We start from the raw sequence: 14268 nt of genomic DNA on the forward strand, positions 1-14268 counted from the left end.
AATGGCTACAATCAGGTGGCCGGTAGCAATATCCCATAAGTAAGGTGGTGAACATGGTAACACAGGCTACCCAGATAATTTCTATGTCCGAGTGTACATTGATTGCATATGATTGTAGTCTTTTTAATTGCAAGAAGTACACGTATGTAGTACATGGTAGGTAGGCTTTTTTTTATGAATAGACATGCTCCAGAGGAGTTTAGAAACTTCTCTATCAGGCGACCTTGGGCGTCCGTTCGCGAGGAGCCCCAAAGAGAGTTGTGCGCATTAAGGTCGTCTGTGAGGATGTATGGCTCGGGTAGCTGGTCAACCAGTACCTCGAAATCGGAGCTGAGAAGTGCAAAATCAGGAGAGATGTAAAGGAAGCATACCGTTATCAACCTAATAAATATTATCGTACGGATTGCTAGAATCTCAAGGATAACGTTTAAAGAGAGAGGGTGGACAATGGCCACACCAACCGAAGAGTGTGTGCAGCCAACCTTGTCCTTTGTGAATACCTTGTCCTATTGTCCTTTGTGAAAACCTTGTCCTATTTAAGAAATTTGTTTGTTAGGAATTGAGGTGTGTTTCTTGGAGACACATGATACATCGCTGATTGGTACGCATTATCTCATACATATCGTCAAGATTTTTAAGGAGGCCTCTACAGTTCAACTGAATGATGTTTTCTGCTTCCATTATTTACATTTTGGGATGACTGGAGTGTGTGTATGTGTTCATGTGTCGTCTTGCGGGGCTTGTACTCTCGGAAGGGGCTTTTTGGGCCTGTCTGTTGGCTTGGACGTCGGGTTTCGCTCTTTGCGCTGCGTTGCAGGCAGGAACGGCCCGACATCCGTCTCCTCGTCAGATGTGAATTGTGCCCGACGAACAGGCCCCCTTGATTTGGGCCCCCTTCGTTTGATCCGCCACCGCCATGACATGGGCGGTGCGGTGGCGGTGGGAGCCGATGCGGGGCCCCCGGTATCCATCCCCTCGGCACCCTCCAACGTACTGACTGGAGGACGGGAAGGCAGGGGCGGAAGCGGCACCGGTCCCGACGGAAGCGGTTCGCATTCGCACCACAACCGCTGCTGCCAGAGCAAGCGGCGTGGTGACGGGTTGGGCTACCACGCAACCAAGAGTGGGGTGGAGGAGGGACCAGGTCAGACTCGCTGAACTTCGTTCCCTGTGGAAACCAGATGCCCCCTCCTCCTCCCGGGGACGCAGCTTCCCTGCCGTGGAGCTGCGTCGGCCTACGTTTCCAGGAGGAAAGAGGCGAACCTCTTCCACGCCTCTGGGAAGGTGATGTTCTCAGTGACCTTGATGTTTATTATTTTTTTTTCTAATTGAAAATTTTCGCATTTGCGGGAGTATGCTTCATGCGGCCCACGGCAGTTCACACAAGTGAGGGTGTCGGATGGGCAGTTGTCGCTCGGATGATCGTGCGCCGCCATTTTGCAGAGGTCGTTCGGCCACGGCAAGAGTTTGTACCATGCCCGAACCGCTGGCACTTAAAACAGCGCCGTGGGTTCGTGATGTAGGGACGTATTGAGCATCGGATAAAACGTGCATATGCCAGTTTTGTGGACTACTGTTCTGGACTACTGTTGATCACATGTTGTGGACTACTGCGCGGTCAAAATTCAAGATGGCGTGCTTCGTGGGAATCTCCTTGTCGTCTCTGCGGATGGTGATGCGTCTCACGGCAGCGACGCCCTGACCCTTCAAGCCCGCAAGAAGATCCGCATCCGCTTCCTTTAGAAGATCTGTATCGGATATCAAACCTTGTGAGCTGTTGAGGCTCCGATGGGGTGTGACCCTGATGTCGAGATCAGCCAGTCTAGTCTCAGCTAGAAGCTTTGTGGACTGCTGCGTGTCATTTACCTGGACGAGGAGTTCAGAAGTCCTTTGTTTTTTGGCCTTATACGATTTTCCTATTATGGCTTCAAGATATTTTGAAAATTAAGACGACTGACTGCGATGCAAGAGGGTGGGCTGGACTGAGGGATTCCATGACAACAAATCGAGAGTAATGATCCGGTTCAGGAAAATTAAGGATGATAATGGGGGAACATTACTTCTGTGCAGCCCCTTTTCAGGGACCGATCACGTTTGGGGGGTTTTAGAAAATACCATATAGCATAGTATAAAAGCAGGGGACGGGGTACTTTCTTCGTCAGCCTTACCCTGGCAGCTGAAGAGGTCCCGGAGCTCCCTGTAAACAGGCAGGGAGCCCGTCCGCCGGAGCTTGACCTGTTCCCGACTAAGTTCCCGCTAACGAATAAGATGCCAATAAGTTGAATTCGGCAACGGCAAATAAGCCGGTTTCCAGAAAACCCGCCAGAAACGCTACCTTAACCGAGCGTTTGTATCAGTTTCGGGCACACGATTTCTTACCTATACAGCGGTAAAGTTGTAGTTGAGAACTTATTCCCCCACTTATGGCATTCGGGCAAACGGGCCGCTCCGACGGCCACCATTTGTGGTTTCTGCCCTTCACCTAACAATTAGTGGCCACGGAAGATTACAGCAAGAGTATGGGGGCTCGGGATCCGCGGTGTCGCCAACACGTCACCAAGATTACAGTTTACGACAAGGGGATGAAACAATATTTATTCCGTAGGGTGCGATTGGTGTTTGGGCTGGTTCACTGATTGTGATAATGAAAAAAAACAGTCCTTCTCTGCTGCGATGCACTGGAAAATGTCGCATTTCCTGCACCTGACCCTGCTTTTGGCCGACCATTTTTCATACTTGCGCCGCTTTGGAAATGGCAACTATACCTGCTGAGGCCAGTGGTCCTTTGCATCGCACCGCACTGCATTTGGTGCTGCTGTATGAGAATTGTGTGCGCACCTCAGCTGAGTAGGCACTCGCCCGCCCTCTCTTCTTGGTGCGCTTTTGTTCACTTGAACTAGGGTAAGAGCCACATACGTTTGGAAGGCGAGCATGTCAAGGGTCTTTCTTCTTGGAAGTCCTTGGTTGCTGGCGCCTCGCACGTAATCCAACCATGAGTTCAGGGATGTGACGGAATCCCGTGTGGTCGGGATGAATTTTGATGAAGGAAGGCAAGGACGCCGACCACACGTTAGTTGAGTTTAAAGGAAATGAAAGTTTTTCGGCTCCCACACGGAAGCCTTGGTCACAATAAAATCTTGAAATGAATCAATCGTCTTATATATGCTGCCCAGGCGACTTGCGTAGATTGGCGGCAGGTTTCCGGAGTTGCGATTGAGGGTGTGTTCCGTCGTCCGTATGTGAATTGATTCCAGTAACAGGCGGGAGGTAGCATTCCTTTCTTTTGCGAAGACGGGTGCAGCAGACCAGTTGATTGTGTGCGATTTGGTATCGCAATGCTCGGCAAGGGCTTGTCGACACGTGGGTCTTGTTTACATCGTTGCTATGTTGCTACAGGCGCTTTGCAAAGTATCCTTACTCACCAATATACACGTACTGGCAATGTGCACAAGGATAGACGTAGACAACTTCTGGATACCTCTCTTTTTTTCAATTTTCCCTTCACGTTCATAAGTTCACGCCTTAGTTTGAGACACGGCACATGCGCAGTATGAGTCTGAGTGACAGAGTATGAGTGACAGAGTGACAGAGTGACAGAGCCTCGCTGATGCCGGGAACGTAGGCAATCGCCGCGCGCTTTTGAAGTCCGACGTGGACATCGTGCGGAGGGCGAGTGCACTGCCGCTGAACAGAGTTGATGAAGGCCTCAGCGTAACCTCACGATGAAAGTTCGTAGCGTACTCTCCGCCACCAGGTCCTCTGGCTTGCTGCAGATCCTGTCAGCTCTGCGGAGAAGGCAGGCGACCACAGACCGCTTTTGTGCTGCCGGATGCACCGAAATAAAGTGTAGGTACCGGCCGGTGTGAGTCTTCTTTCTGCGCTGTAAAGGACAGCCCCACACCATCACGCTTCTCTAGGACGTCGAGGAATGCCAGACGCCCATCGGCCTCTTTCTCAGTCGTGAATTTGATGGCCTGTTCCATTTCACTGAGGTGAGCTGCGAGACACTGAAGCGAGTCTTTTGGTAGCACACAGAAGCAGTCATCGACGTAACACAGGAACGTCCTCGGTTGCGGTGCAAACTCAACGAGCTTGTGGTCGGCCTCCTTGTCTTTTTTAAATGCAGAACATTTCAGTAACTCACGATGTCACCCGCGTTGACGTCCGTAGTCCGCACCGCACCCCTCCCTACTATATATAAAAAAAATACTATCCGGCGCCCGGTTTCGATCCCTCGACCCTGCGGGCGGAACGCAATGTACATGGTGCTCTACCCACTGCGCCACAAAGCCGACACAGAATGGGACGCTACGAACGCGCCTTATATCGTTGACTCATTCAAATTACTGCTGACGAGCGCTCTCTCGTCAGCAGTTGCCACAAGTGCAACAACATTAACGTAACGCAAACTACTTAACGTCGTGCGCCCCCGGAAATGCTCTGAATTTGATCGTGCCCCTCGCGAGGGGGATGTTTCACTGCGTCTTCTCTCGGTCGCGGGACCCGTGGTGCCATCTGGCGGAGGCGCGGCACAACTCTTTCAGTTTCGGAACTGCGTCTTCCAAAGCGGGCGCGACTTTACCCTAGGCGCTGAGAGTTTACAAACAAACAAACAAACCAACAAACAACAAACAAAGAACAAACAAACAAACGAACGAACGAGTGAACGAACGAACGAAAAAAACAAACAAAAAAACGAAGAAACGAACGAACAAAGAAACGAACAAATGAACAAATTACACCATTCAGAGTACGAAGAAAACAGCGTTTCTGTATTTGAATTTGTTGGATTATGGCAGTCAGCGGACCTTCATCCGACGCGATGTGTCCCGCGCACTCGATGGTCCCGTCGACGGGGTCGAACGTCTTACCATTGCTACTTTCGGCAATACTTGCACGAGTGCACCTGTTTCGTGCAACCGGGTCTCCCTGGCACTTAAAAGTCAGCACGATGGCCAGCGCATCACAATCGAGGCCCTAGAAGTCCCCAATATCTGTAACGTCACAAGTCCGCCCGTCAGCGAAAAGATTCTCAATTCGATGGCCGCCTAGTGTCAAGTTTCGGCTGATGCCCGGCTTTCGGCCACGTTTCAGGGTCATCAGATAAGCGTGCTGATCGGGTCAGACACATATTGGAAGGTGGCCACGGGGCGAATTTCTCGGATTTCTCCCTCGCTAACAGCCGTGGAAACAGTTCTGGGCTGGACTGTGCAAGGTGCCCAACTTGAAAACCCAAGTCCTTCGACCGCGCACTCCAGCGCGCTGTTTTTATCGCTCGGGGAAGCGCCCCCTGAAGACACCGCCGCTGACATTGCATTGTCGTCCATGTGGCGCCTGGAAGCAATCGGCATTCAGGGAACATCGGAAAACTTAGGGTTCAACGACCCCGCCGTCCACCAGTTCCAGCATGAAATTCGCAAAGCAAGCGACCGCTATGAAGTGCCCCTTCTAATTCGAGAGCCGGGGCTCGATGTCTCCGATAACAATTATCGGCTTGCAGAGCAGAGACTCTGCATGCAGCTCAAACGCTTCCGCGGTCAGCCAGATTTGCTGAGGCAATATGACAAGACCATCCGCGCATACTTTGATGAGGGCCACGCGGAACGAGTGACCTGCGACAAAGAGGATGGGAAACCGAACACCTATTGTCACCGCACACGAACTGCTCGCTATCAACAGAAGAGTGGCGAAGAAGACTAACAGAGAGCAGCAGGAACGGTGCCTCCTGGAGGGAGTCGACAGCCTTTTCACCCAACCATGAGTTGGCCAAAGCTAGTGATATGAAATGGCACATGACCCTTACAGGCCATTTTCTAGTTTTCGCTTTCATGGGGCAGAGGGCCATCACAAAATGTAGCCTGTCCACGCCTCCCATGAATTTGCTGTACTCCAGAATGGCTTACGGGCACGGTATTTCAATGCGCTCTTTTCAATGCGACTCCAACCGAACCCCTGGATCGAAGGTTTTCTTCACCCAGTGTACAGATTTTGTGCGCTTCTTTTTAACGGCACCATCCTCTTCATCGGAATCGCTGCTCTCCCCACCGCTAGTGAGGAAGCATTGCTTGGGACTTCGAGGTCAATGTCCTATGATAAAAAGAAAAAGGTATCGTTCAGGGCCCCGCTCTGCTAAAAAGTATTGAACTTTTCCAAAATATACATACCGCAAACCACACAAGTATTGAACTTCTCTAAAATATACACACCACATTTACAACTCCGTAGGAGACATCAGCATCGTCGTCAGATAGGTTGGTATCGGACAGGTTTCCATCAGCAATACCCAAAAGAATTCGCTCTGCTGCAGTAATATTGGCCTTGCCGCAAATCTTCCCAAGCTTCTCGGTAGCTGAAAAGAGATCATTGCGACACAAAATCAGCACAACACCAATGACACAAGCGAAGTAACTTCCTGCGGCCATGATAGAAAAAGTACATACAAGGTAAGTCATATTGTGTCCGTTTGTTCACGCGGATCTGAACAGCGTCAGAAGTCAAAACTAAAAGACATTGGAATGAAACACTGACTGGTTTTCAATCAACTGGCTCTTTCTGCACATGAAACCGGCGTTTTTAGACTGTATAAAGGGTTTACGCAGCAGTAAAGAGAACTTTGGACAGCAACTCACCGGAGCTTCCATAAAACGTGGTGGCGTCAATCTTGAAAGGATGTTTATGAGTGCCGCACCGCCGCTCCACATGTGGTGACGCTACATTTCAGTTTAGAATAGAGTTCCTGAATATCGCGTAGCGCAAGAGTTGCGCGCGTGATTGCCACATGCCGCGGGTTCCAGTTCGACCGGAAAGCCCGCTTTCAGTGCTGCGCACAAGACCGCGTATTCAGTCAGTTCTGCTCAATTGAGCATCGGCGGTTGTGGAGGCGGCGGCAGCGGCTCAGCTGAAAAGCAGCCGAGTGGCCGCTCCTCGCCACTCCTCCTCGCCGCTGCCGCTGGCGCGGCGGCCCAGGTGGCTGATGATGATAATGATGATGATGATTTCTATTGGTTTCCCCTTGGTATCGGGGTGATAACATGTCATCTTACCAAAAAAGACTAATATACCTATGTTTTACACTTTTGGTTCAATACTAGCGCTGCTTAGGGCAGGCACAAAAAGCTTATTAGGCACAAAATACTTTTTTTTTTCTGTTACAAGTGGTAACTGTCCTAGGCAATATTCCCCTCTCTGCTTTTCGTCCACCAGCATTCTAATCTTCTTTTCGTCCCCTCGACAGCCTTGAAGTTCACTTCCTCTGTGATACCTTTAAATCCTAGGGCTTCTGACAGCCCAATATTCCCTTCATGTAGATTTGGATGGATACCCTCACATTCTAGCACGATGTGCCGCATAGTTTCTGTTTCTTTTCCGCAGACCACGCATACCCCATCATTTTGTGAATACTTCCCCACAAAACTCTTAGTTCGCAGGCAACCTGCTCTAGCCTCAAAAAGCAAAGCACTGCCCTGGGAATTATCGTAGAAATTTTCCTTTCTGATGTTCATCTTCTCAGCCCTGTACATCTCTAACGACGTTTTGGCTTCCATTTTTTCCCTCCATTTTTCCCTCCATTTATTCGTTTCAATCTGCCTTGCCTCTTTTTTGGTTACCTTGGCTGTTTTGGATTCCCCACTGTTCTTTCCGTATTTCATCGTTAGCCTTCTAGTCTTTCTTAACCACTGCGTGTCCACGCTTTTCAAGTATAGGTACCTAAAAACCTTAGCTGCCCACCTTCGTTGATCCATTGCCCTCAACCTCATCTCAAAGCATATTTTACTCTGAGCTTCTCTAACTTCAAACGACGCCCAGCCCATATCTCCCTGAACTGCTTCGTTAGTTGTTTTTCCATGCTCGCCTAAGGCCAGACGTCCTACCGTTCTCTGGTTTACTTCAAGGCGTGATAGAACGTCTGATTTTAAGCAGAGTACAGCATTCGCAAACGTGAGACCCGGAACCATTACTCCTTTCCACATTCCTCTTACTACTTCATATTTGTTATACCCCCACAGAGCTCTATGCTTCATTATAGCTGCGTTTCGCTTTCCCTTAACCTTAAGTTGCTCCTCGTGAGTACTTAAGTAGCTATCCCCTTCGTTTATCCACACTCCCAAATATTTATATTCCTTGACTCTAGGTAATTCGCCTTGCTGGATAGACACTACGTCGGTGGTAGCGTCATTGAAAACCATTATTCCTGATTTTTCTGCACCGAAATTTAACCCGAGGTCAGTGGCTTCCTGGCCGCAAATATTTATTAGCCGCTGCATATCGGTTTGGTTATCAGCTAAAAGAACAATGTCGTCTGCGTATAACATTCCCGGAATATGCTGTTGTACCACTTCGCCTTGCAGCATATGGGTTAGGCTAAACCCTACTTGACTTTCTTCCAGTTTCTTTTCTAACCCTGCCATGTAAAGCATGAACAGTATTGGGCTCAAAGGGCATCCCTGTTTCAGTCCCCGATGGATGTTGACCTGCCGGGCGCATTTCTGTCCTTCCCAAGTAAGGTGCACTCTATTGTCTTTATAGATTGCTATAAGGAACTGTACTAACTCGTCATCTAATCCCTGGAGTTTCAACATTCTCCACAGCCGTTCTCTGTTTACGTTGTCATATGCCCCTTTAATGTCCAAGAACGTAATCCATAGTGGTCTATTCTGTGCTTTCGCAATTTCAATGCATTGCGTTATCACGAACAGATTGTCATCCAGTCGCCTGTCTTGTCTAAATCCATTCTGCAGTGCCCCAAGTATTTCATTTTCTTCCATCCATGCTTGAATTTCTGATTTTATTTTATTTTGTTTGTTCTCGTGCAAGTGTGTTTTGTGATTTTATTTTATCCTTCTGAGCGACCAACATATTACGTAGACATTGAAATTGTGCTTTGGCCAATGTACGAAGCGAAATGTATATGAAATAAGCTGTCGGGTTGGGCGTACGGGGTCTTCAAGCTGCGTTGTTTGCAGCTTTTTCCCATGCGTCCTCTCTCTACTGTACCACAGCAAGAGAGAAATAAAGTTCTATTCTATTCTTCTTTGCTCAGTCATATTCATCGCCCGTGATGCATACCCAACAGAGCGCCAGTTGTCACCATGAAGCTGTAGAAGTGCAGCTCCAAGTTCACTTTTAGAAGCGTCAGAAGAAATTTTAGTTTCCCTGCTAGCATCAAAGACAGTGAGCAAAGGCGCGCTGCTGATCCATGTGCAGATATCTGTCCATTCTTTCGGATGGTTGTCCGACCATTCAAACTTTGTGTCTTTCTTGATTAGGCTGCGCAAAAGTTTGGTCTTTTGAGCGAGATTCGGAATGCATTTCCCATAGTATTTGGCCACGCCCAACATTCTGTGCACCGCGGCTTTGTCCGCTGCCTTGGACATTTCAGTAAGAGACATGCTCAGTGCGGAATTTGGCCTTATTCCGTCTCCGATGATGACGTCACCCAAAAAATCAACTTCAGTTAGCCCGAACCTGCATTTGCTTGCGTTGAAAGTCAAGCCAGCGTTTTTTGCCAGTTGCAGTGCATTTCGCAGGCGGGTGTCATGTTCTTCTTTAGTACTGCCCCAGACAAGGACGTCATCGACGTAGACACGCACACCTGGAGCCCTGTCAAGTATCTCGCTCAAAGTTTTTTGAAATACTTCCGGAGCTGAAGCAATACCGAAGGGCAGTCTCAAAAAGTGGTGCGACCAAAGGGGGTGCCAAACGTGCATATTTTAGACGTGGCTTCATCCAAAGAAATTTAGTGGAATCCCGAATTAGCATCGCGGCGGGAAAAATACTTAGCGCCACCGAGCTCAACTTCAATCTCTTCGCGCTTAGGCATCTGATAGTTTTCCCGTTTTAGGCATTCGTTGATATGCCTAGGGTCAATGCATTAACGTATTGTGCAGTCTTTTTTGCGAACAATGACAAGCGGGCTCACCCAGTCCGTCGGCTCGGTCACTCTTGTGATGATGCCGCCCCGTTCCATGTGGTCCAGCTGTTCCCGCAGTGGTTCTTGTAGTGCCAAGGCTACGCGCCTCGCTGGCTGCACTACCGCTATCGAACCGGTGCGCACTACCATCCGATACTGACGGGCTACACAGCCTGTTCCTTGGAACAGTTGAGCAAATTCCTGCAGCACTCCGTCCGAAGTGCTGTTGTTGACTGTATCTACTGACCTACCAACCACACCGAGCGCCTCACTTGCACATAGTCCGAGTATTGCTTGGCTGCCTTTTTTCACTATGAAGAAGTCGAAATTGCCCGACTGGTCCTTCATGGTCACTAGTAAAGTTGCAACACCGAAGTGTTTGATGGCATCACCACGGTGAGACCGCAGAGTGGAGCTGCTCGTCTTCAGACGTTGCACCCCCTTGCACTTCCGGTAGATGGAGTAAGGCAGCAAGTTTGCTTGGGAGCCTGTGTGAACTTTCAAGAAGGCGTCCTGGCCGGCCACTTTTGCGCTCTAACGATTTAGTCCTTCGATCTTTCCCTAATGCAAGTCTTGGCATCAAGTATTTGGAAAGCATCTTGCTCGTCGACTACTGCGCCTGCTATAGGCCCTTTCTTGCAATATGCCGCAAAGTGATTGTAGCCTTTACATACAAAACACGCCTTCCCGAACGCTGGACACCTGATTCGTTCGTGCGACGGGTTGCATTTCCCGCACTTAAACGGATGCTTGTGTACTGACGCGACTCGTTTCGCCGCCTGAGCCCACGCCTCGTTCTGCTCTCCGGCCAGTTCCGCCGCCTTGGAGATTTGCTCTGTCTTGACACGTGAGGTCTTTTACTTGGAGGAGCTTTTCCCGCAACTTTGGGTTGTGTATACCGAACACGACCTGGTCGCGGACAATGGACTCGGTTAAACCAGCGAACTTGCAGCTTCGGGATGGCTTTCGTAGGTCGCGCAAGAAATGCTCAAACGGCTCAGCTTCGTCCTGGGTTCTTGCTCGGAAAATGTACCACTCGTACACTTCATTTTGTTGTTCTCAGCAGTACTCTTTCAACTTCTTCACGACCGTCACGTAATCGTCCTTGCGTTCGGCCTCCAGGAAGGTAAAGTTGTTGAACACCTCAAGCGCGTCGTCGCAACACTAAGTAACAGCGCAGCCTTGACAGCTTCGGACCTTGGTTCTTTCGTCGGTACTGTCGCTTGTAGGAACAAGTTGAACTTCTGGATGAACAGGTCCCAGTTCTTGGAGATGTTGCCAGAAAGTAGCAGGTGCTCCGGTGGCTTGACTAGTTCCATTGCGAGAAGTTGCTTTGAAAACAACGACAACCTGCCGCCCCCGCATCAAGATACCGCACTTGCTGAAAAAATCCCACTTCTGACACCATGTATTGTTGGGACAGAAGCCACGAACGAAAAGAACGTTTATTCAAGGAACGCGCAGAGTATTTATAGTCGTCGGCATTAACAGGCACGAGTTGCCGTAATCTTAACTCAGTCAATCATGGCAATGGATACGTGCGACGCATGCATAGTCTGCACGATACAAAACCGACGACCTGAAGTGTACCCTTAGAAACGGGTCGTCGGTGGTGTGGCTACCATCGATGACCAGGTGCTTGTCCAGTCGCCCTTCCTTTGTTTCAGTCGCTTTTATCCCTGTTCGGCTTCAAACCACGTAAGAACAACAGGAATTTTGGTTAATTGACTCTGGACAGGAAACGCCGCCGTGGGCAGCCAGCTCTCACCGTCGTGTGGAGTCCCATGTTGGAGAGCTTATCCCTGGTTATGTCCATGATCTCCTCCCTGAGCGCGTCAATGAGGTTCGGCGTGCTGCGCACCACAGACTTGATGCGCTCGGAGCGAACCTCGCAATTGGCCGCCTGCCGCGTCAGCTGGGCCCGGCCGCAGTAGCTGCGAACGCACGACCAGGGCAAAAATGTAGCGCTTGCCGACAGTCGGAGATACGTCGAGGTACAGGTGCCGTCAGAAGTAATTGGAGCGTGGAAGCTGTGGCCGAACCGTATTGGAGTGCCATGTAGCTGCATCGGTGCAGCTACACGGCGCTCCGATACGGTTCGGCCACAGCTGCCGTGCTCCAATTACTTCTGACGGCACCTGTGCACGGCCGATTAGGACCCGCGATTATTGGCACGCAGGGCGTAGCACCCAAGCTGGTAGGAAACTGTGCGCACATTATTGCAGCCTGTTCTGTGGATATTTTCATCGCTGGAAGCATAACTAAACCCAATAATTGAGCCGGCGCATACACGGGCTTAAGAAAGGGTGCATAATGCTCCCAAATCAAGGACCGTGCTCTTTTAATAAAACTTGCTGCTTGGCTATTTGGTTCCTATTATCTAGAAAAAAATTTACTGCGCAATTAGCATTGCACATGAAAGATGCGCACGGGACGCGCGCTTCGTAATGAATAGCCGGAGGCACCGTTAAGAGCTAAATTCATCTCGTCAGAAGCTGTGAGTGAATCGCATTGCAGCGGACCAGTGCGTCCAACCAAGCCTACTAGCGCAGGGACTTCTCGGCGTATTGAGAGCCCATCCTGACGAGACAGAAAGTGGGCTCGCTGCTCTTCTATCGTAGCCATGTAATCGTGGTAATGCTTCATCTTGAACTGCGCTGCGTATACGAAGAAAGACTGGACGACAAGGGGACGGGGACGAAGCGCAAACCTGCAACTGTTCATTAGAACAAAAATACAAAGACGGGAGACACTTGAATTGCCAAGATTTTGACGCTGCACTGCAAAACCTGATAAGTACAAAGAAGAAGCGGAAGTGCAGATGACAGACCTACTTAGACAATGAATGTAAACACAGGCTGTACGCATGTGGGAATGACAGCGTGCAAGATGCGATATTTGTCGTGTTAATGGCGCTCTTTAAATAAAGTTTTGTTCCTCATTACACAGTCGTGTTAACGGAGTGTTAACGCACCAGTCCGCTTCTATCATTATGTGGTAGGATTCTATGATTTCGCGTGTGATACTGTCTTTAGGGCGTGCCAAAATGTTCGTGTACTGAAACTGGGATGCGCACCCGCACATTTCGTAAGTTCTGCAATGTAGTGACCACTACTCTTTGACTGTGTTTGCTTGCCTGCGTATCGGTGTTCACTGAGGTGTTCGTCGACGCGCCTTCTATTTTGTCCGAAATATACTTTCTTACATGGCAGTCGCATTTTTTATCAACTCGCATCTTACGATCAAGAAATTTTGCCTGTGTTTTACGCCACATTCTTTTTCACCTTCCTACCTTCCCTCCACTTTCCCGCAGATACAGAGAAAACTACTTCAACATCTTAGGAGCAACGGCAGGTGAGCTAGTTGGCAGGGAGACGTGATGGAAACGAAGCCCCAAAAGCCCAATATGGAGGAGAGAACTGCAGAGGACGCGCGATTACTGTCAGCTGAGTTTTAATGAAACGGGAACACAAAACCTCCACTCAGCGCACTATTCAGGCGCACCGCAAAGGAACGCAGCAGTCGCAAAAGGACAGGCAAAGGACACGCAAAAGGACACAAGTGGACCAACACTCTGCGTGAGCATTGGCGGAACAATACTAGCAAAACCTATGTTGGCACACGCAAGAGACGTTACAGCCTTTTGCGGAATACTATCTTGAAGATAGGCAAACGTCTCTTTAAGGTGGGACACAGACAGGGAACAGTGTCAGTCAATGTGTGTTGCATATTGTGTCTTGCTTCGTGTGTTCCTAGCATCTATGTGTTCCTCGTCGCTGGTTCCACATGAACCCACTCCGTGCCGCTTCGTATACACTTATAGTTCACATTTATGTCCACTTAGTGTGAAAGACATATTGTTCTGCTCAGTATTTTGTGTGATTGATGGTGTATATCCTCCCTAAGACTCTTTGTAGCTTACTGAATTTTGTAATGACTTCATGGAAACTTTACGGTTTACGTAAGGAGGATTAGCCTAGGCCTAAACCTGCCGTCAATCCCTTCTTTTTTATATAGTCAAAAATTAAGAAGCAGTGATGCCTTTTTAAAACTGCTCATCATAGAAGTACAAACCGTGAATACACTAGAGAGGATCTGGCTAAAATTATTGCAATACCACGCATGTGCTTAATTGCGAGGAGTCTATCAACTGCTTCCTCCACCGATCTTGTGAATGGGAGGCGTGTTGTCTTCAACATGCACAGTGCTTGATGTGTTCCCCAGGTCTTCTGTATTTGGAATTAGGTTCGTAAAATCAACGAGTCCGTAGCTTATTTATGTATCCAATGACAGCTGATAGGCTTTTGTGCTGACACCAACACACACAATCAAAATTTGAACGTGGGCAATGTGTATGC

The 14268-nt window shown here is 49.1% G+C and overlaps 1 protein-coding gene across 1 annotated transcript in view; it reads right to left on the reverse strand.

Annotated features, from left to right (window-relative positions):
- Positions 1–11978, reverse strand: part of LOC144164984 (uncharacterized) — a 138885-nt gene extending 126907 nt beyond the window's left edge. The window contains exon 1 of the mRNA XM_077695169.1: positions 11679–11978. Coding sequence (XP_077551295.1) covers positions 11679–11978 — 300 coding nt within the window. The remainder of the gene's footprint in view (positions 1–11678) is intronic.
- Positions 11979–14268: the final 2290 nt, after the last annotated feature.

This window comes from Haemaphysalis longicornis, unplaced genomic scaffold (genome assembly GCF_048455015.1).
Source record: "Haemaphysalis longicornis isolate Haplotype H1 unplaced genomic scaffold, Haemaphysalis longicornis Haplotype H1 scaffold_14, whole genome shotgun sequence".
Classification (NCBI taxonomy): Eukaryota; Metazoa; Arthropoda; class Arachnida; order Ixodida; family Ixodidae; genus Haemaphysalis; species Haemaphysalis longicornis.